This window comes from Doryrhamphus excisus, linkage group LG8 (assembly GCF_037039965.1).
Source record: "Doryrhamphus excisus strain RoL-2023G ecotype Guam linkage group LG8, RoL_Dexc_Guam_v1.1, whole genome shotgun sequence".
In the NCBI taxonomy this organism is placed as follows: domain Eukaryota; kingdom Metazoa; phylum Chordata; class Actinopteri; order Syngnathiformes; family Syngnathidae; genus Doryrhamphus; species Doryrhamphus excisus.
In genome coordinates, this window is record NC_136364.1 from 12218033 (window position 1) to 12242196 (window position 24164).

The window sequence follows — 24164 nt, forward strand, 5'->3', positions numbered from 1 at the left end:
ATTTGCCTAATAATGATAAAACCTCACATATGTGTTCCATGTATGCTAGCATGTCACCCAAAGAGCATTTTGAGCACAACTGTCATTATAGTTTTGCATGAAATGTGGCTTACATAATTTGATTGTTATAATTAGTTTATGTAAATCAATACCTAATAGCAGCTTTAATTATAACTGAGCACGTCTTATGTTGTAGTAAAGTACATTCTATTAAAAACACACACACCCAATAGTGTGTAAGAGAAGTTCAGACTCTAGAGGTCTCCATCCTTCAGCATCATCATGCACCTATTCGCCCTCCTCCTTCCTCCTCCCCTCCTCTTCCTCCTCCTCTCTGGCATTTTGTGCAGCGGAGGATCCAAAGGAGGGGAACCTCATGTGAGGAGCCGGACACGACACGTCCCACGCCACAACCTCCACGCTGTTTTTCCTAGCGCGTGTGTGTGTGGAAGGTGTTGGAGGAAGGGGACAACTTTGATCCGAGGCCAAGTGTGTGTGTGAGTGTGTGTGCGTGTGCGTGCGTGTGTGAGTGTGAGTGTCCTCCCGCCTTGAGAACGATGACGGTGAAGGCTGGCGAAGACACATGATGTCCCTTTTGTCCTTTTCTGCTCTTTTTCTCACATTCCCTCTCTCGCAATTTGCCATTCGCGTCTGAATGTGACGAAGCGCATTGTTGTTTCCACCTCCTCTTTTTTTTTTGTATGTGGGATTTCCAGTCGCGATGTCTGCTGCAACATTTGGTTATTTGTTCCTGGGTAAGTGCCTTCACCTTGCATGTGTTATTTCTTTACATTAGGACGCATCGTGTACACCATAAATCCATTATCAGGTATTTCTGTGTATAATTAGTCCTTGACAACACAGCCTTGATTCGGAATGATGTCACTGTAAATATAAATAATTATTTTCTTTTGTTGTGTGCCGTCTATTCTACTGTAAGTATATCTATGAACATTTGCACTATTTCTGCATAATAGGCATGCAAGAAGATGTATTCCTCACCGTAGGAGACCTGAAAAGGTAGCGAAATTGTGGAGAAAAGTTGGCATGACCCCTCCCTTGCAAATGTGCTATTGTTATGATGACGGTCATGTTTAGAGCCTACATGCTTGTTTATGGAGTTGAACGTGTGTAATTCTAACCTAACCTTAGTTTTTGGCACAAATGCAGCATTATTATTGTATTATTGTAATGTCTTTTATCTGTATCACTGCATTATGCCCCTAAGTGTTATCTTTACAGCTAAGAGCATCTGGGTTTTGTACTCAATTAAGGACTCTTTAATTCCACAGTGACTGTGTAACCCAGTGAGACTCCTCTTCCAGTCAGACGTCTCATAGCTCCCACTGCTGATTCCCAATTTGGGAGTTATAGTGCGATTACAACAATGCAATATGATGTGTCATTGTCTGCAGTATATGTGTGTAGAAAAAAACAAAAACAAAAACCGCCTGGAATCCCCAGAGGTTTTCGTAAGAACGTCGGGGCAGAAAAGTTCTGCAGGCTTGTTTTGTCTGGTGGGATTCCAACAGAGTGTGGAGTGTGTGGGACACTCGCTTGTTTGTGGTATGGCACGTTGGAGAGGAATGAAAAGACTGCAGGCATTTGTCTTTTAAAATGTTGATACCTTTTTTTTTTTTTAACCTGAAGGGAGCTACAATACAGTATTTATTGTTCTTGGGAACAAGTAATGTATCCTGCATATTGTGGCTTGATTTAATTGATGATAATGTAATTGGTCCTTCGGTAGATGTCCCGAATGTGTCCGGCGAAGACTGTCACTGGTAATTTTACTTTCATTTAAGGCGCTGACTCTGCAATAGACTTTGCATACAGGCACTTCTTCTCTTGGTTTGCCTCATCAGCCCGTTTCTATTTCAGAATTCTATTGCAATGAACACACTATTCTTTACAATGACATTGGAAAAATATCGTTTTTGTATGAAGGGGTATCAGGAAACTTATCTTATTCAGTGTATCTCAAACATGTTGATAATTAATTAATCAGGTGTTAATTAATTAATTCATGTGGTAATCGGTTAGTGGTTTGGTCCGTGATATTTCCAAAAATAAGACAAATCTGATGTGTGAATGTCTTGTTTTTCCTAAAACACAGGTTTGCTTTCACGAATGACTAAGGGAATGTTCACATTTGAAAGGCTTCTCACGATGTTTACATTGAAGAAATATTAATGGGATGCCAAAATTATTTCTGATTAATCAGATAATCAACCATTGCTCCATTTATTAATTTTGGCAGCTCTAATAATGACCACACTGAAAAGTAACAAAAACTGAGAATAATATTTAAATATTACAAGAATGAACTCCTAATTTTGTATATTTCTTAAATGCAATTAGTATGGGAATAAAGATTGATTTGATGTGAATTTCATAAGAAAAATAGAGGAAATATTACAAGGAAAAAAATATGTAATTTATAAGAATGTAGTCATAAAGCTAGGAGAATAAAGTCACAGTGATCCCACAGTTTTCAAAAATATGTTAAATCATGCTGTTTTTGGTGCAATAGACATAGTATTTGTGGTAGTCAAAAATGTGCATATTTAAGCAAATGTATATTTATTTATTTTTGCCTAAATTAAGCATTAAGCATCAAACCTAAAAATGGCTAAATTAACTTAAACACAAATACAAAGCTCTCATTTTGTCTTCAATATTGGCTAAATGTGACTATAGGGTTGTTATTACATGTGTAGAGAGCTCTAATAGTCATAACGCTATGAGAAAAACTCAGCTTTTTCCGAGAATGAGTCGGTAAGTTAGCAGGAATAACTCGTTATTTACAACATGTATTGCGTCAATAAGTTTAAGTTGGAATATTACGAGGAAAAAGATTTGAAAAAATGCTTTACAGTTTGATAGAACCAAGTTGTAATAAAATGAAGTCCTAATGTTACATTTTGACATTTACTCACCTGTCATAATGACTACGATGTTTCTTCAGTTTCTTTTCATTTTAACACTTGGTACAACTAAAGGTACAGTTTGTTTGGACAAATATAACAACCTTATATTGCAACATTTTTCGAAAGGTTTTCCTCATAACTTGCATTTCTTTCCGCAACTGTAGAATTTTAGTGGGCTGTTATATGTGCTGCCTTCGAATGAGCTTTTAGGCAGTTGTTTCCGCGATTAAAAGGGTATTTTCCTGAAATTATAACCAGCATTGAATCCTGTTAAAGATCAGCGAAGGGGCAACTCAAACAGAGGAAGTTTTATTACAAAAGAATCAATATCTATTAATTGGAGCTCTTCTGTTTTCTATTTAGCTTCAGCCTTGCAAGTCGTGAAATGTCCTTAATTTAATATCTGTTGTCGATGTAATTTCCACTGGTTGCATTATAGATAAGCGTTGAAAATTAATTGCCACAGCAGGCTTCGTAGCACTCCTTGTGTAATTCTGCTAATGCAAAGTGAGAAACAAGGTCAAATAAAGCCACTCTGCCCGCTGCAGGGCTCGACTCGGCTCAGGTAAAGCGTGCTGACGATGGAGTTGCCATCTGTCCTACAACTGGCACATTGTGAATGAGAGGGTGACTTTCCCAGACGTAATAAAACACTGGAAGTCACTGACAGTCGTGTAATTAGAACGAATGCACAAGTCTGACGTGTGTCACTCTTTCGAGAAGATGCAATGTAGGCAATCACGAGGATGCTCTGGAATTAAAAGACGATAAGAAGCTCTTGTATGATCCTGCATGCATGGATCTTGGAGGCAATGGCGGTGGCGGGGCACGCAGCTTGTGTTGGATGTAAATGAGCAGAGCAGTGGCGACAAAACAGGAAAATTCTGTCCCCATTCTATATTTAGCGTGTCTGCGGGGCTAGGCCGACAATATCAGAAATGTGAAGATGACAGGAGCCTCCTGAGCCAGAGGTTATGAAGTGACATCTTGATGTCTTTGCGCATGAATCACACTCCCACATACACACACACACACACACACACACGTCTGACATTCCGACAAAACCATGTGGCATTTTGACGTCTAGTTACTAGTTATCTTTACTATTCCATTTTCACATCACTTTCATTCCCTAATTTTAGCACAGCATACTGTGGCACTTCCTATGTGCTGTTTCTTTAAAAATACTTGCTATTGGCGTTAGGTGAGGAATTTGGCAGGTATTTGACAGTTTTAGTAGTAACACCAGAAAAGTAACACTATCACAACCATTACTGTGTGTTTTGTACAAGTACAGACTTATATGCGGTATACGTATGTAACGTTTTTAACTGTCACATTATGATGAATTAATATTACAGTTGCCCCTTGATTATCGCAATAAGAAAATTCCTGCAAAGTATTATTCAATATTAATTCATTTTCTACCGCTTTATCCTCACGAGGGTCGTGGGTATGCTGGAGCCTATCCTAGCTGTCTTCGGGCGAGAGGCGGGGTATACCATGGACTGGTGGCCAGCCAATCACAGGGCACATATCGACAAACAACCATTCACACTCACATTCATACCTATGAACAATTTGGAGTCGCCAATTAACCTAGCATGCTCGGTCTCCGGAGTACCCGGAGAAACCCACGCACGCACGGGGAGACCATGCAAACTCCACACAGAGATGGCCGAGGGTGGCCTCCTAGCTGTGTGGCCTGCACAGTAACCACTCCACCACCGTGCAGCCAGGATTCAATATTAATAAAAACATTTTCATAGCTACAGCATAGAAAGCCTTTTTATAAATCCAGGTTTTTAACATTATTAGAGCTAAGACAAGAAAATAACACCCCTAAAGTCACCTTTACACTCCTAACATTCTTTGTTTAGGCCACAAGATTGCTGCAGGGACATAAGAGATGGCCGCCACTAGCATAGCAAGCTACCGAACTAACGAGTTAGCCTCTCTCATGTAATTATTTTAAACTTATTCTAACTTAAGTGTTTTAAATAGAATGGGGAAGAACTTACCACTTCCACACGTAATTACCTTTTGATGCCAACCGCTCAGTAGTGCAACCGACATTTTATAGCGCATATGATCTGCTGCCACTTCAAATGCAGGTTGGGCCATCTCGCGGAGTTCATTAAAGCCAGAGGTAATAAGAGACACCGGCGACTTATTTGCTTTTGTCGCCCACGCACCAACTATTTATGAAAGCCAGCAGTTCATTGAATGAAGGTGTTTTGTTAATTGGAGAATCTACAGTAGTTGTTAATCAGCTTGAAAGGTAAAACGGCAACAATTTAATAAAATGATTAAAGCCGGCGTAATTCATAGTGTATCTGCAACTAAATCTACCGCCATCACTTTTGAAGTACAGTGAATGGAGGAGGCGTTCATTGGTTCGTTCCTGCATGCTTTTAACAGGACTCGCAGGAGAAGACGCAGAATCTAATTGGGTTCAAAAAGTTGCAATAAAGTGGAGTGACGACTATTTTCATCGAATGACGACAATATGTTTGACGGGAGTTGTACTGCACGATATTTAACGCGTTCATCAGTCAGGTGGCAAGCTAAGTGGAAATGGAATTAACCTTCATATCACGTTGCAGTAGCGTAAACCCTTAAATAGCTTCCACTCTCACTTTAATTGGCAGGCACAATTAATTTGCACTTGATGATGCAGCGGCATGCTCACACACACGCACACACACAGTGAACGGACAATGCAAATCAACCCAGGAATCAATATCCTGTGGATTTGCATCCAGTGCAGTGCAGACTCAGGAGCAGCTGTGATTACATTGCACCAACTACATACTGTAGTTAAACGTCTTTTCTTTTTCACCTACAAGGTCAGTGTTATGACATGCACGTGTGAAACCGATCCCTTCATTATGTGAGCATCGTTTTACTTGCTGTGTCACATCTGAAGGGCTCGGCAAGGGTAAGGCAGTCTGCACTACGGAAGAGCTCCGGACTGAAGAGCTCTACACGACTGCAGAGGGTCAGCCGCCTTCAGAATAGCTGACCCATATTATTAACAAACACTGATTTGCCTTGCAAGCGCTTCCACGGCGATGTGCACGGCTTTTTGAATGCCAGAGCGCTTCCCTGAACAAGCTGTCCTTTTTTTTGTACCTGAGGGGTTCTTCATGTTTCATTGATTGTGCTGCTTTTAGTCCGAAGGTCTCTCTTAACCTCCATTCTGTCGCCGCCAGCCGGCTGCCACGATTAGAATGCTTGGAGGTAGAAAAGCACCTTTTGTTCAGTGAAATGGTTTCTACTCGTGCTAGCTGAAGGCCGCGCCGGGTTTATTTTTGATTGCAGCAAGAATAAAGGTCAGAGCCTAGTGAATTTGTCGGCTTAGTATACAATCTTGTTTTTTGACATTTTCCTCCAATTTTGTGCTGCCGTGTTTAAGCTCCCCTCCCACCCCCTCTCCCCTCCAAGCTACAATAAACCCTCATCTGTATTGGTCTTTTGTCACTCGCAGCTTGTAAAACACAAGAAACACGCATTAACGGAGCCGGGTCCCTGACTGATAAAGTCGCCAGTCTTTTTTTTCCATCCTTCACTCTGCGAAAATGACTGCCAGATTTATTTTGAAAAACGTCAGAACAGGAACTGCCTATTTCACGTGGAACTGCTAATCTTTGACAGATGTTCTGGAGAGACTCAGGTTCACATTCAAGGAGTGTGCAGCCAGCACATGACATCACCGCACTAGAATGCTGTACACAAAACAACTTAACTTGTTTTTCTTTAGCTCGATCTGAGAAGGTTGGAAGTCAAACAGTGATGATGATGCCTGATGGATGACGAGGTTGTTATAACAACATCAAATAATTAAAGTCGGATATCAATTAGTGATGGTTATAATAACTGAATAGAATTGTTGATTCAGCATGTCTTGAATCAATTTATGCACAGGTGACTGCACTACTGGGTTGCAACCAGCGGAGGTGCTGTTGCTGTATAAATATTGTAGGTACACCATAACGTAATCTACGCTAGGTCAAAACAGGAGTTCAGAACATTCAGACAGAGAATTATACATCAGTAGAGTATCACATTTTCCACAAAGTCAATCAGCAAACACCGGTCCTTAATATCTTAGGGATCCAACGGAGCGTGGCCAGCGCACTTTGTAAATTTCATGAGCAGCGCAGTCTGGCACAGCGTTGCGCACCCACGCCTCCGTCCCTTCCCACCGTTGCAAGTGGCAAAGAGGTAGGAGAGGTGTCATGACGGGGTTTAACACAGCCGAGTGTCATCTTAACCGATCAAATGAACGCCTCTCATTGCCTTTAAATGCGCATCAAAGGCCACAATGCATGTCAGTCACCACGTACGCCACCTCGTAGGAGAACCGTTGATGGTATAGTCACGGTATCTCCTCCTCATTCTCCTTGAGAAAAAATTAACAGTAAAATAATATATCCTACAGACAGATTTTAACAATAAATTTTGTTAATTATTAGTTGTCTAATGGGTCGCACAGCCACGCAGATGAGCGATGAGTGGAGCTGTCTTGTGCTTTTCTCTGGCGGAGTTTTCACTTCTAAAATGTTCATTCGGGCAACAAGTTATTTATTTGGGGGGCGTCCACGCATCGGTGACTTATTTGAGTTAGGACACTATAGACACATTTTGGCCAATGAGTTCTTGAATCATCTTTAACATGTGTGCAGATGGTTTATTTGTATATACAATGAAGACAGACCCATGAGCAACTTTGTATCTGTCTCCTTCCTCGTATAAAGCACAGCACTGCACGGATTGTGCTGATGAGGTGCTCAAGCGCATTGCGTACTTTTGAGCGGTGGTGATGGTGGAGTCTTCCTGCTTTGATTATGAATGAACCAGTGTTGCGGCTGGTCCTGTTTTTGCATTGTTTTTGTAAAATAGTAATAAAATAAAATAATCCCTTTGTTGCTGATTTGTGATTTTGTGTGTTATGGTGGCAGAGACTGGAAGGTTGACCAAAGTCAGACCATGGAGAATTATGTCTTAAATCACTCACTTGCCTTGTCTCTAAATCTACCAGCAACTGAACCATGCAGAAATGGATTTTGTCAACCATTCTGTCAGGAGAAAGGACCCTACCTTTCTGCCAAGGACAATTATTTTACTGTTATGTGAACCTGTGACAAATTCTCCATCTTTCCAAAATTTCCCTCCATCACTATCGAGATTTATAAACCAAAATCTTCATGGTACGATTTTCAATAAGAAACTACATTGAAAAATGCATTGTATGAAAAAAGTAGGTACAGGTGTGAATCATGTACGGCAAGTGACCTGTTAGCAGTACTATGGAAATATAGATCCCCAGCTCCCTATAAGCTTTATTGACCAGGACACTCCCTCCAAAGGGAGGAATTCTGATTTATTGGCAATAAGGAATAACCATAAAAGGCAATGGTGCAAATGCAAATACAGCTCTCTAGTTCCTTGAGAAAAATGTAAGGTCATCTGTGAGATGGCATAAATATTTAAAAATGGCCCTGTAGAGGATCTCCTTTCAACTTATGACATACGTACATGCTCGCACCGTGCGGTCATTGTGGTAACGACAGCTCAGATATGAGGCTGAACGAATCACTGCTACTACTAACTACAATTAAGCCATACCATCATTTTTCTCACAGTATATACACTACCGCTCAAAAGTTTGGGATCACTTGCAAATTTCTTTTTTTTCAAAGAAAAACAAATGTTCATGCATTTCACAAACAATTTTTTCCACCTGTCTATGACTTTCTAAATAAAGGATTTAATATTGAATATCTTAGTTTAAACCACATCATACAGGCTACGGGATCACTGCGGGGACACAAGAGACGGCCGGCGCTAGAATAGCAAGCTAAGCCTCTCCAATGTATTTATTATAACCTTAAGAAAATCTTTCAAACAGTGAGTGGGGAAGAAGGACAAGTAAGAAGCCAAAAATTTACCACTTCCACATAGAATCGGAGGACAACAATTTTGAGTTGGTCATTACAGTTTTAAGGTAATGTTAAAAACATTTAAAAACACATTTAGGTCAGTGTAATATTATTTCCGCCTAGCGACCGGAATAGTACATGTAACCTTCAATATTTTTTGACAAAGAGAAGGAGCGATGTTTGAACCACGATGTAGCAAGGGACGACTGTACTACAATTTTATTTCAAGAAATATCTATTTCAACACTATTTCTTTCCCTTAAACCTGTTTTTAAATGGTCTTATTCTAATTCATGTGCCAGATGATATATTGTTATTACAAGAGGCTGTAATGTATACCACATTATGGATTCTCGGCCATCGCCCATCCACAGGCACTTTGATTGAAAGTAAAATCTTTTATTTCATTACCATTTTAATCAAGGACTATTGATTAGTTTTAGGTAAGCAATACTAAGATCAAATTGTGAATAAGGTTCTGGCTAAATGCTGATGCGGTCTGCGAAGCAGAGCATGGAATTGTTGGGTCCTGATTCACCAGGCTGTTCTTCGTTGCACATATTGACATACTGTAGCAGTAAACGAGATTCAGTGTTGGACCGCACACAGCATGACTGCACGCTTTGGCTTTAGCAGCGAAGGTAGTACCAGTTCCAAAACATGCCTATAGAAGGATTTCTTTATGAATTCAAACTAAATATACCATGAAACCCAGAACTCCTAGAACTTTCTCAATAAAAACCTGTAATGCGCGCTCAGCATTTTCATCTAATGTACTGTGCATCCTCTGTTGCTGAAACCAGATACGATAAATCTCCCTAAATCTATTCTCTGTGCAGTTAATTGTGCAATCCAACTGCGCTAGAGAATAAACAGCTTAAAAGGATAAATCTTTATTGCAGGGAGGAAGCCTGAAATCTATGCAGCACTATGTACAGTATGTGGCGACATCATGGAGACATTGAGCTAATGAGGGGAAAATTCCGAATACCACATCAGTCCCGGACAGCAGTTTGTGCAAAAGTGTATGAAACAAATACTGCTATTTGTGTGATTTATTGGCACATCTGGGAAGGAAAAGTCCTTTCCACCAGGAATGCTGAGGCACATTGCAATTACAAGTAAATCAAAAGCAGCTCATAGACAGAAAAGATGATGGTGCAATAAACTTGCAGAAATGACTCTTGATTATTTGTCCATAAAAATGATTGATTATGGTAAATACGCCATGTCACACCTGTATTTACTTAACCAGCAAGTCCCATATAGTCATTGGGTACATGGTCTATGAAACCAAATACTCACCAGTGTCTCTAATAAGCGGCTGTAGAAAACCTCCTGATGTGGTTGTTTTATTCTAGCTACAGTATCATAATACAAAGTATTATAAGCAATCAGTGTCATGGCTGCACGGTTGCCAAGTCATTAGCAGTAGAGACTCGGGTTCGATTCCCCGCTCAGCCATCTCTGTGTGGAATTTGCATGTTCTCCCCGTGCATGCGTGGGTTTACTCCAGTTTCCGCCCACATTCCAAAAACATGCATGTTAGGTGGTTGTTTGTCTATATGTGCCCTGTGATTGGCCGGCGACCAGTCCAGGGTGTACCAGACAGCTGGGATAGGCTCCAGCATGCCCGCAACATACGCGGTATAGAAAATGAATGAATGTCTGTGTCACTTGATGTACTGTTTACAACAAAGGTGTTTAAACTACGGCCCGGGGGTCATTTGTGTTTTTTTTTATATTGGCCAGACGCTAGAAATTAAATTAAACCCAAAAAAAAACCAGCAACCATGGAAGAAAGAGCAAAAGGTGTAATATTGTGTAGGTGTAGGTGTAATATGTCACCTAAACACAAAACCAACACAAGTTTTTCCTTAAATACTACATATAACACCGAATGAAATGTGTGACTACAAAAAGCCAATGCTAATTCAGTCTCAAGATGGCAGATAACACTTGAGAGATATTCACATCCAGATATGAGCCGAATGCCCAAATACACAACGTAAAAGCTGGACTTTATTTTCACAATTGCATGAATTGGTTTCCCTGCCAAATAAAATATACACCGAAATTCATACAGTTAATATATAACTGCACGGATTGAGTCCCGTCAAGCGTGGAAGGCATCCTAAACATGGTATCTTCCACCACACTAACCAATGACCACTGCAGCCATCCACCTCCTTTCAACCGCCATCAATCCTCCGGTCCTTCCATTGCTGCTCGGTGGTGACCAAAAGCAAAGCAAAGATAAATGTCTGAACGGCAGAGGGGCTTCTCCTGATTAAACCCACAAACGCTTTAGGCAAGCGTGGCACACAAACGAGGAAATGGAGTGAGACAATGGGGCAAAACAGGGTTCCAAACACCTAATGGAGTGTCCTGCTTGCTGGGCTAATAGACTGCTTCAAATTGAAAGGAACAGCAGGCGTCTAAACAGAGCGACGTGGAACATTTCCTCCAGTTCATTCAGCCACTTTCCAATTGGAAAAAGGCTCGCCTGGGTCGCTATTGTTTGTTGCGGTATAGCTCGCTTTTATTCTCCTGCGATCAATCCACGCCTTTGAATGCTGTCTGAATGTCATTCATGTCATTCTGAATGACAGAAAAGTCAAGTGCTGTGCTCAAATACAATAAATACACTACAGTTTTTTTGGAACGATACTTCAAGACTAATAGTGGAAGATCCCCTACCAGTCTCCTCTGGCTTTGAGCGATTGGTCTCTTGCTGATGTGTATCACAGCAGTGTGCCTTGATATCCAAACGGATATTCGGACATAGTAATCAATAATCCCAGTGGGAAAGTAGGATTCCCACAGGCTGGGTTCTGACATGTATGCCCCCCTAACCAATTAAAAGGGCTTAGCTGCTGGTAAGGAATGATCAGCTATTGACAGAAAGGTTCCTGGTGTCCGTGGATGTCCTATCACTCACTGAGGTCTACCAAGCAAATGGCAGTTTCAGCAATAACTCAACTAATATCCAAACAGTTGTTATTGATGATAATCAATTAGTCGGTTTTCGTAGAATTCCATTAATGAATTGATTGTCAGTAAACTGTTTCCAATTGTCATTTCGAGTCGGGTCTAGAACCACCAGTGTTGTGAAGTCAGGGCCAGCACGGACCTACATTTACCACTTCAATTCCAATATTTGCTTTTTCATTCATTCATCCTCATGAGGGTCGGGGGTGCTGGAGCCTATCCCAACTGTCTTCGGCGAGAGGAGGTCAGCCAATCACAGGGCACATATAGACAAACAACCATTCACACTCACAGTCATACATGTGGCCAATTAACACATCATGTTTTCAGAATATGGGAGGAAATCGGAGTACCTGGAGAAAACCCACGCATGCACTGGGAAATCATGCAAACTCCATACAGAGATGGCCGAGGGTGGGATTGAACGCCAGTTCTGCGCGCTAACCAGTCGACCGCCGTGCAACCCCTTGCTTTGTGTAATTCTATTAATTTATTCCCAACAGTCTATGATCTGCATTTTTTGCCCAATCATATTTCCACTCTGTGTTTCAATGCCAATATAATCTGCCCAGTGCCTTCAGAATAAGGAGTGCTGGCCCATATCACATACACACAATTCAGGGCCATTGTGACATCAACATTTTCCCATCCTTTGATTGGTTTCAACAGAACTGCGATGATTACCTACCATGTACTGTTACACCTGTAGTAATAGCACTATTAGCACAGGGACATTCCTGCAGACCTTTGCTATGGGCCGCATTATTCTGCTCAGTACAACACTGCCAGTGCGTCCAGTTGGTGGTACAATCCTTGCCCTGCATGGTTTGTGGATGCTTTATCTAACAACTTAGCCAGCAATTTGGCCTTTCAAATCAGAGCAGAAAAAACCTTGTTAACTGTCTGTCATTGATTCATTACAAGACTCTCAATAATTAAGTATGTAATCTCAATGATTGTAGTACTCCCCTCAGTGTAGTCAAGAGTGTCAAGAGTGAGCACTTTGTGTTTGCTGGAGATAAAAGTCATTTATTCCTCAGCTCAAGCCGTGTGGCCGTACACTCCAACAGTCTCCTCTGTTTTTCCTGCGCTTTCCCGCAAAGTGCTGGAGAACAGATGGCGCCAACACCTTTGGATTTTCCATCTCGTTAGACATGACTGGTTGATGAAATGGAGCCTCAACACTATGCTGCCCATTACAGATGTGTAGATCTGCATTTTTTTTTTCAAATTCAGCCTTACAATAATGGCAGTAGCCTGGTGTATCCACCTTAAGGATGTTGCGTGGTATCTTTACCTCAGATGAGGCTCATTTCCCCAAGGTTAAAGGAGACATTTGGCATGGCCATAAAACTTAAATGTTAGTTTTTTTACGTCAGTTTGTACTTATGACCGAACTCCCTGGAAACCTAAAGACACATGAGAACATTATTGACCGAAATCAAACAAAAACAGTTTGTTTTTTGACATCTAAATGTCAATCTAAGTGTCAAAGCAACCATGGCATTTATGGCAAGGTGGAAATGGTAACATGGTCTAACATGGTCATGGTCTATAAGGTCTGCTTCTTTCTACTCCTTTACAGACACCTTGTGCAAGTGTCTGATATTCCTTGTATAACACAATTGCATAAGATAATGTAATGTATGTTTCAATTGCCTGCAAAATATAACGTTGGGGGAAAATTCTACCATTTCAAAGCTTTTATCTCTTTTTTAATGTCTTTTTTTAGTGCTGAATAAATGGCTGTGGTATCATTCCAAGACCAAAAAAAAAATCTGGTTAGCTGTATTGCAATGAAACCAAAGTTGAAAACTGGCCAATCATGTAGCTTGTCACCCCCAACATTATTACTCACTGCATCAGAGAGACCGTAGCTCAGGTGTGCCTTTTGTAATGTGCCTGTCACCGGTTGGCCTTTGTAGTTTAAACAATCACATTGTTATGACTTTTTCTTTTTTTTTACAGACACTGAAAGAAAATTGTAATGCTGTGCTGGTTTTGGTTATATCCGCGCTGTTTTGTCTCTCTTGCCATAAATAAATAAATAAATACATTACCTTTCTCCCAGCAATGGACATTATTTTTTATTTTGTATGTCTTCTTTAAGAGGGGAATCCAGAGTGTTAACATTTGGCTTGATTTACTGTCCAGAGCCCAAATGTTCCATGTGGGAGAAAATAGCAGAGTTTGCAGAATCAAGCTCTTAAAATAATTTGCTGGCATGATGACACTACTTTCTAAATGCATCCAAGCTTAAAATAGTTTGGGGAGTCAACTCTGTGCTTTGTCACATTTTGGTATGATTTGATGAAGTATTATCCCGCGATGGGTGCTGTGGGGTTCAGTAAATTCTGTTAAATTATGTTATATGTTAGATGACGACCCGAAAAACGGCAGAAGTGCATTTTATATTTCCCCTTAAAATACCAGGAAGTGAAAAGACATTTTCCCCAGGAAGTTACGCATTCTGGGGAAACACGCGTGCACAAACGCATGCACACAGATGCAGTTCAGTTGCACATGTGAAAATGGTAAATAGTTCATGTTGTTATATTTTTAGATAAATTATTTATAATTTTTTGTAATATTTTAATTAATTTTTTAAATGTTATTTTTTTAATTAAAAAAATAAAATGTTAAGTTTTATTTTTTTAATAAAAACATTAAAATTTTTTTTTACAAAAAATGTAAATAAAAAAATGGTTATTTTCATGTAAAACCATTTTTGTGTTGTTTATGTTGTGGCACTGTTGAGAACTGATATTTTGTTGAAACGCACCTACGATGTTCTAGTGCTGATTGTTAAAGAACAGAAAGAAAGGTAGAAAAATGAATCTGATCCTTCTTTTGGTCTATATTTGGTCATGTCTATATAGCCCAAATCTGCCAAAATCATCAAAAATGACCCGTACCGAGAGGGACGACTTTTGGAAAAAATGGCTGGGATTGAATGAGTTAATGAAACGTAAACCTCCCACAGCGCAAAATGGAAAACGTAGCAAAATAACAAAGTAGACTAGGAGGCACAGCGAGAGCAAACATAAACTTCACCTCGGAAGGTGGAAACAAGAATGCACATGAGCAGGAGAATAATACCAGAGAAGAAGAAACCAGCTAACAAAGATGCATCTAAGAGAAAAAGTCCCAGAAAAGGTAAAGCAGAAGACAAACTCCAGTTGAAAAACAACGGAGATGCAAACGAGGTGCATCGAGTACGAGCAAAAACAATGAAGCAGCAACTCGCTGAAGTAAATATGTACAACTTTCATGACAAATCACAAGCTCCACAGTTCCCTCAAGCAAGTATATAAGAAGTATAATAAGAATATAAAATACAAAATCAGGAAATAACAGCAGACCAATGAAAAACCAAAAGTCCAACCGCAGTGTTTCATTCTGAAATTAAGACAAATATATAATAAATGTCAAGAAAATATTTTTTGCTACATACTATTGTACCTGTAATGTTTAGGAACGAGACATGCTGGTTACTCTTTTAACCTTACCCTCTCAGTTGCACGTTTGACATTGAACACAATGTGCAAGACGCCGACTCCTCGCTGGCCCCTTTTTGCTAATGAGGCAATTAAATCTATCCAGCGTTGGTTCAGCAAAAGGCTGAGAGAGCAAGGCCAGTCATCTGCCGTCTCAGCAAAAACCAAGCGTCTTAAACCTGCTGCAGTCAGAATACACAACAAGCCCACAGTCCACCCCACCTTAGGTTTTTTTTTGGCTTGTTGGCGTTGCGGTTTGCACCGAATGGTTGTGTTTTTCTCTCGCACAGCTGGAGATCATAGCACCATATTTACACCATGTGTGCTGCAGAAATGCAGTGTGATATCAACAGGAGAATGGGATTTGTCATTTCAGCACACATTATTACATTCTTAACTGCCGTACAAGTGTGAATATTATATTGAAATGCTTGTTTGAAACATGACGAACGAAAAATGATGCGGATGTGACTCACACAATTAATGTAATGTCCAAAAAAATTTAATCTTCTTCCTGTTTACAATGTCAAAATGGCTGCCGAATGCAAGACCACATGTCCATTTCTCATAAGATCAGTTCTGCAAAGTGACAGGACCGATAGCGTTGCTTTATCGGTGCTCGGCTCCACATTTCCTGCCTTGTGCTGCTTGCATTTCTGTTGACCTGACTATTTACAGTGTTTATTTTACGTTATAAGTTATTCATGGTGCTAAAAGAGCTTTTGCTGGTTGACAGGCTGACAGGATGTAAGGCTGCAGAGGGCCAGCCATTGAGGCGGTGCGCTCTGCAGCTTTGGAGTGAGAATCTTGTGTTCCTGTCATGTTCTGTCGTCGGAAAGAAGAGTACCTGTGCTGCACAATGAAATGACAGCAAATGTGCATTTTTGAGAATAAGCAAAAAAGTAGAGCGACACAAAAGAGGCCAGCATTAAGGCCCACGTTAATGTCTTTAACGGATGCATAATTCTAACGAGCGATAACGACAGGCTTATGGCTGCTCAGAAGGGATTAGGAGACACCGTTGTCTGTCTTAAAGCTCAGCCTTAGTCATCATACTTCTCCTTCCTGCTTTCATCTCCCATCCCTGGTAATGTATCAGCGGTGTTCCCTGACACACGCCATGAAAAAGAACGTCTCACTCGACAGGGAATGAAAGCGGCTGCTCATTAGCCGAGGAAAGGTGTAGCCAACCGGAAAGAGGAGATGTCTGGACAGATCTGCCCTAAAATCGATGCTGGAGCTTCCTGTTTCAGTATGCGGCTGCCACACTTGATGAGATGCAGGCAGGTGAAGCCATACATTAAAATGTACCGTCGCAGTTTGATTGAACAAATGAGACTGTGGCAGATCAATACAAAAGGAGATTACGCTTGCTCTTTGTATGGGATGTATCTGAAGACGGGGAATGACATGAGCTGACGGTTTTCAGTTACAGGACACAAAAGATGCACTGTGGCAAGGACGCTGGAAAAAGTGCACCTCTTGCAAAAAAAACACACAAAAAAAAACCTGCACTGCCAGCTGAGAGCGTTTGTCCGCCGCTGGCTGACATGACTGAGACAGGACATGTCAGGTTACATGCTTTTGGTCTGCAGAATTAACCTGAACCAGATGCACCATCTTAATGTCACTGTACAGTCTCTTCATTTGTTGATGAACTTGGATTAGCAGCCATACCAGGAGATTGATGCAGAGGACTGACAGTTGTTGATAGTAGGCCTCTATGCAAAAATGTAGAGCCTTCTTTGAAAATTAATTTTGTTTGTGAAATGGATAAAAATGCTTGTGAAATGGAAAAATTGTTTGTGAAATGCATGAAAATGTGTTTTACTTTAGAAAACAAAGACATTTGCAAGTGATCCCAAACTTTGGAGCGGTAGCGTATATGCTAGCACAACTATAGGAGGTGCTATAAATGTAATTTACAAATATTATTTCTTTTCATATGAAAAAATTTGAACAACCTCTGATTTCTTCATGCCATATAATTTTCACAGAAAAAACAAAAGGAATAGTGTGAAAATAGAATAAATACATGCCACACTGTGTGGTATTATATTATTTTTGAGGGATATTTGTCAGGAAAAAGTTGATCACATTTCACAGTTTAAGAAATGTAGACATTCTGTTGGACTTGAATAAAATGGCTAAAGTCGTGTCTCTGGTGTTAGCATGTGAGTCATGTTGTGTTACAGTCATAGACTACCGCCTGCACGCATGACAGGACTAACCTTTTGCTTTTGTGTGTAAAAAGAAGCTGACCTTTACACTAATTTGAAAAGACGGATAAGTCTAGCCACTGTTTATTTTAAGTGAAGTGACGTCAATTCTAGCAATTGTCAATTGTAGCAAAATGCACCTTAAATGGTACAGAATGCAATTCATTGGTCATTAATTGGATCTGAAGTATGAAAAATGTGCATATCCATTAATCCTCATATTGGCACCAGTCTCGCCTTGACTACAACTAATCGTAGCAGTACACAGCTTCTGCTGGGAGAAGTGCAGACTTTATCAATCTCACTGGTGAGACATGTTTTTACATCCGTACCCTGAAGGAATGTGCCCTTCCATTCCCTGTCCTAAACCTCCCTGATCCCCTCGCCCTCTGATGAGACGAGCGGTCCGAGCAGGGCAGGGCGTGTGGAGCACTCCGCCGCCTCAGGTTCGTGATGGATTGCCGCTCGGCTCTACGTGCTTTGCTCACCAGAGAGCGGCCGTATTTCTCCTTCACTGCCCACGTATATCTACATGAGGAAAGTCAAGGGTGCACTTTTCTGTGTGCTCAGCAAGGCCCGGGGAGCGGTATTTGATTAGATGTAATGGAATTACAGTAATCTGATTCCCCAAAAAGGAGGACATCTGTAATCTTTTGCAGTTACTGTAAATATGCAGTAATGAGATCCCAGATGCTTATGAGCTTCAGTTGAACTTATTGCTTCACAAATGTGGCGTCCAGATTGTGAAGTTTGCTAAATCACTGATTAAAATTAAAATAAGCCATATTGCTTTTGCAAAAGTGTGGAAATTAACTCTTCTAGGAGAATTAATGGTAACATTTTTTTTTGCAGTACATCAGCCGCTTATGTAATTGCCTTCTAATCTCGCTATGGCTGGTGTTATGATCAATGCTGTGGTGGCTGGTGTGGAGTATAGTCAATGGGATGACCCGAGGGGATTTTTTGGGAGTCTGCCGCTCTGTCACAGAAGGAATAAATGCTGCAGGGGTGATCCGCACGGAAGCACGCGTTTGGGTCACAGAAGTAAAAGGAAAGAGAGAGAGAGAGAGAGAGATGGTGTCATTGATCTTGTGGCATTAGCCTGGTGTGCTGTTATAATGAAGCCAGGGTGGTGTGTGCTCTTTGCAGACTGTACTGTGTGGAAATGAACTCATGCAAATATCCGCATCTGGAGCCATTATATCCCGGTGATTAATTACAACGCGCACGGCACGGAATAAATCACTCAAAGCGTGTGTGAGTGTATACGGTACCTGTGTTGGTTTATCCCCAGACATCCTGTGTGAGAAAATCCACCTTGTGTATTGTGTGTACTCCGGTGCATCTTGTTTTGTTTACAATGGAACTTCCACCAAAAGCTATTATGTGACACAGATCCATGCCTAATCAATGTAAATGGAAATAATCTGCTGCCACCATAACGTATCATGCAGTATGGACCATCTTTGACCTGCATTTCTGCACTAGATTCCACTGTCCACTGTATACCCAAACTATAGGTGTGTGCGTGTGTGTGCATGTATAGTGACTCATCTATCACCCCCCCACCCTCCACCCCAATGGCCCACAGCACCATCAGAACAGCTCAGTCACGGTGACATTGGGATCATTTTGTACAAAAAAAAAAAATGGTGCAGCCACCCCCCCTCAAAGCAGCTCTTCCACCCCCACCCTCCAGCAGTAACAATCCTCACCATCATCTTTACACGCCGTCTCCATGGGGACTGATTACTAATCACATCCAGCGCTGTGCACTGTAGGGCTCTTGTTTGTCCACAGTCATTTAGCTAAGCTGCTTCAGGTGAGCTTTCACCTTCTTTGACCTTCTCCAACCTTCCCCATCTTTGAGACCCATCAACCCCCTCCCCCTTGTTGGGTAACCTTGCACCGATATGGACGTAAACCAGACGTCAAGTGAGCGTGAACTCCTTTTTTCTGAGCGTCTTGTGCATGGTCTCCCATCTTGTATCGCTCCCTTGCCTTATAGAGCGAGTCAGCATTGTGCAGTAGTGGTGGTCCAATCAATCTGTTTACATTGGCCTCTCGAGAAAGTTTCCACTTGCCACCAAGACTGTGCTGCTGCTGCTGCGAGTCATTGAACCAACACCTTCCTTTCTCTGTATTAAATGCATGAGAGGAGGTCGTGTGGCAGGCGGTGAGAATATTGCAAATGGAGATTTGTATGAGTACAGTTTGACAGCTAGCATTGGATGTACAGATTGCAAAAAACACAAAAACTAAGAACTGGTGCATAGGTTACTAAAAATTAAGTCCCCTAAAGGTGTGCACCAAAGTCACAAGCGCTAACAGCCAGTATAATGTGATAAATGTTATCCAAGAGGATACTGAGGACTGCAGGAAAAGTGAGCCTTGCAGCAAAGGGGAGATTTAGGAGTTTTAAACTGCAGCACACAGGGCTAACATGTTCTATTATATAGCGATATATTTGTTTATGCAAATCACAAGCCATCAATCGGGAGTCAAACCATGTCAGTACAAGTAGGTACCATGCAGTGGAAAAGGGGCACGCTCAATCTCCTTCACGAACTGTTGCCACTGATACGCACACAAACAGATGAAGACATTGCTCAAGTCACCACAGCTATACTATTATGTAACTGCAGTCACCATGTTTTAATGTCATTCCTCCCAAAGCATCACTTTAGGCTCAAGAGGTCAGGAAATGAAATGACAAGCTATAGAATAGAGGAAGGCTGTAAAAAGACATAAATATGTGCAATAGTTGACAGACCAGAGATTGATTAGATTAGAACTTTATTGAGCGTGTTCCCTGAGGGAAATTAAGCTTCCAGTCGCAGCAACACTGTATACAGTATACAAGACAGTAAAAATACTACCACAGCACAGCGAGCACACAGTACTGTACACAGAGTAATAAGTAAAGTCAAATTCTTACACATTACTCCTGTCCTCATACCTCCTACCTCCTACCTCCTACCTCCTACCCTATGAGAAGTCATAAAGTTTGATGCCATCTGTGATGGCCAGCAGTTTCTCCAAAAGATCTTCCCTTGACACCCGTCACCAGGGAGTCGAGGTCCATGCCAATCACAGAACCAGCCTTCCTTTAGACCACAGTTTAGAACAACAGACCGGAAGAACGTCGGCAGGAAACGTCTGTAGATGTACAGTTTCCTTTGGCTCCTCTTGTACAGATGGCCCGTGTTCTGTAAACAGTCCAGACTGAGGTACTAGTCGATGCTAATCCCCTCTGTCAGACCTGGCCACGGTCTTGGTCAAGAGAAGGGGTGCCAGCACAGTGCCTTGAGGAGCACCTGGACTAGTTCAATTTAGAGATTCATTTCAGCAATTAGGTGTACACTCTGCCCTGACCTGGTCAACAGTCTTTTGCATGGCTTCACCTGTTTGCTGACTCCTTTACCTCCTGCTGAGCCGTTTTGTTTTCCTAAAAGCCATTTTGTGCCTGTTGAGGACAGCCGTGACTTCTAAAGTGGCCCAAGAACTGAACAGTCTTGGGGGAGACCACATCCACATCCACTCACTGACTGATCAGACTTCCCAAGTAAGGGTATGGGGAGACCCTGGATGGAACTGTCCCATTAGCACACAGTAGGGAAAATGTCCTGTCTTTTCTTGAAGGACAGTCAACAACCTGGTGATAATTAGTCAGAGAGGAATGCAGTGTGGCATGATTAATGTCCCCACAAATAACAATAACAAATATGAAAACCGGGCTGCACGGCGGAGGAGTGGTTAGAGCACAGGCTTCACAGCTAGGAGACCCAAGTACGATTCCACCCTCGGCAATCTTTGGAGTTTGCATGTTCTCCCCGTGCATGCATGGGTTTTCTCCAGGTACTCTGGTTCCCGCCCACATTCCAAAAACATGCTAGGTTAATTGGCGACTCCAAATTGTCCATAGAGTGTGAATGGTTGTTTGTCTATATGTGCCCTGTGATTGGCTGTTGACCAGTCCTGGGTGTACCCTGCCTCTTGCTCGAAGACAGCTGGGATAGGCTTCAGCATGCCCACGACCCTCGCGAGGATAATATTGTGACTGGATGAATTTTCTCACAGGAAATGGCTGCATAGCGCAGAACGTAAACAACAATAGCGATCGCATGATGAGTTCTCTGTATAGATAACATGGCTGACAGCTAGCAGTTTCAGATCACACCAGTACAATCCTGTTTGCATGGTAATGTGGGTGGAGTTACATCAGTGGTAGCTGATGTACATGTTGAGGCTCTTTCCTTTCCTTTTGCCTCAAGCTTTCATGTCTCTGTCAGTTCTTATGGACACAAAGTCCAGCAGGCCCACAGTAGCATCCGATATGAAGTTGGTTAGCCACAACTCGTGACTTCACAACGTGAAGATATATAAGCTGCACTCACGATAAATTATTTTGTTACTCAGAGGAGACAGCCCATCCATCTTGTTCTGGAGTACGTTTACATTCCCCATCATTACTGTGGGGATCGATGGTTTGAAATGCCTCCGGTTGTCCGCTAGTCTTCAGCTTAGGACCGGCCCTTGCGGTCTTGATGCATTTTCCACAGCCCCTCCTCAGTTGTATACTGGCTTGTGTATTTGTCCTCAGGGACAGTAGTTCCTCTCTTGAATAAATGAGTTTTGTGGCCTCTGGTCGTGCTTTAAGGCAACACATATCCATGGGATGTATAAAAAAGACCACGCAGCTTTTCCAAGAAGGAAGTAGAAAAGGGGGAAAAGAAATTGGAAAAAGAAGGCAAATGGAAGGGCTGCACGGAACGATGCCCGGAAGATACCTGCAAAAAGCAACATATCCATACCCTGCCGCTGCTGCAGCCATATTTGCAGGTAACAGTTACACTGTGGCACACACACTCCCAAAGTTCCGACGTTCCAAATCTCAGAAGTAATGGACAGCCACATTATCAACTTGTGAAAAACAAATCCCATACTTCCGATCCGTATATGTCAGTCGGGTGACCGATTGATCAGCCTTTTCTCTCATCGGTGATCAATAACCACCTTCTGTCTTCTGAGATCGTGTTTCTTCCAGTTGCCTACAGCCATCTCCTATTCCCAAATGGCCTTGCCTTTCCCGGAAGTCAGGCCGAAGGTTGCCGCTTGTTATCAATTTGCATAACCTTGTCCGCTGTAACGCCCTATTGAGCCGCCCGCTAGTATTGTCTTTCATACAATCCCGAGAATAACTTCCTTCCTTTGCTGGGGGGATCAATAATGTAGAGAAATATTACGCCATTTGCTGTGCAGTACTGACAGAAAGGGAGGATATATGTCGGAAAAGCCTGGAATCAATAGTGCAAATGTAAACATAACCTTCCTCCCCTTCCTATTTCTGTGATGCTATTATGGTTTGTTTGGGTTACATTTCTGTGCACTAACAGTCAATTCCTTATGGGAGAAGGCAACACTCACACGGTTTTATTGTCTCGCTTACAAAGATCACAGCCAATTATAGGCTACATCTCTCTACGGCCTCTTATCCACGGCCCCTCGCCATGAAGGAATGGTGACTAGGCTAAATGGATTGCACTGCTTGGCTGCTAGCAGCAGAGGCGCTATTGATTCAGTCTCAACTACTTTGCTGTCTAAAGACGTAGAACAGGGGTGGGCAAACTATGGCCCGGGGGCCACATCCAGCCCGCCAAGTGTTTAAATACAGCCTGCCCGTTCTTTCCAAAATATTTCATTTAAACTCTACATACAACCTGGCATCATGGCTTGAGCCAACATTTTCATGGTTTAAGTAGCTGCAATTTTGTTTTTTGAAGTGCTCCTGAAAAAAGGGACACAAGCCCATAATAATAATAATAAAAATATGTAAACTATATATAATATATAATAAAAATATGTAAGAACTATATAAAATATATATAATACTACTAATAATAATGTTATTATTATACTATAAAAATATAAAAAACCTATAAATAATAACAATAATATCATCATTATTATTATTATTGTTATTATTAATTAGTAATAATATAAATTATAATTATAAATAATGTTAAATAATATTAAATGTATTATTATTATAAATTTATAACACACTTTACATCAAATAAATGATGCACCTATAGTAGATTGCATGACACCTTTACAGATACAATAATTCCAGGTGGACTGTCTGGGCCCCCCCATCAATTTAGTTAAATCAATGCGGCCCCCGAGTCAAAAAGTTAGCCCACCCCTGATATAGAACATAATGTCAGCTGTATGGGAAAAATAGAGCAACAAACAGGAGTTTAGAACCGTCAGAGATTTCATAGATGAATTGTTAATTTTCTCCATACCAGATTAAGTACAAAAACTCATAGTTTGGATTTTATTGTCTCGCTTACAAAGATCACAGCCGATTATAGGATGCATCTCTGTCTTTCCTCTTATTCACGGCCCCTCTCCATGAAGGAATTGTGAATAGCACATTTCAATCACGCTGTCACGGGAGAACTCTAATCTTTTCCTTCTGCGTGGCATATGTCCTTGCACTTCTAACTAATCCTTATTATGCCTCTGAAGCGAAGGTCACTGTCAAAGCCGAGGGGTGATTAAGTTAATCCACTTGTT

General features: G+C 41.3%; 1 protein-coding gene across 3 annotated transcripts in view; it reads left to right on the forward strand.

Annotated features, from left to right (window-relative positions):
- Positions 1-24164, forward strand: part of clmpb (CXADR like membrane protein b) — a 122471-nt gene that overhangs the window by 34565 nt on the left and 63742 nt on the right. The window contains exon 1 of one of the 3 annotated variants that reach the window (XM_058079243.2): positions 358-755. The exons of the other annotated variants lie outside the window; for them this stretch is intronic. Coding sequence (XP_057935226.1) covers positions 722-755 — 34 coding nt within the window. The 5' untranslated portion in view covers positions 358-721. Of the gene's footprint in view, positions 1-357; positions 756-24164 lie in introns of those variants that run through there. 3 annotated transcript variants of the gene reach the window in all.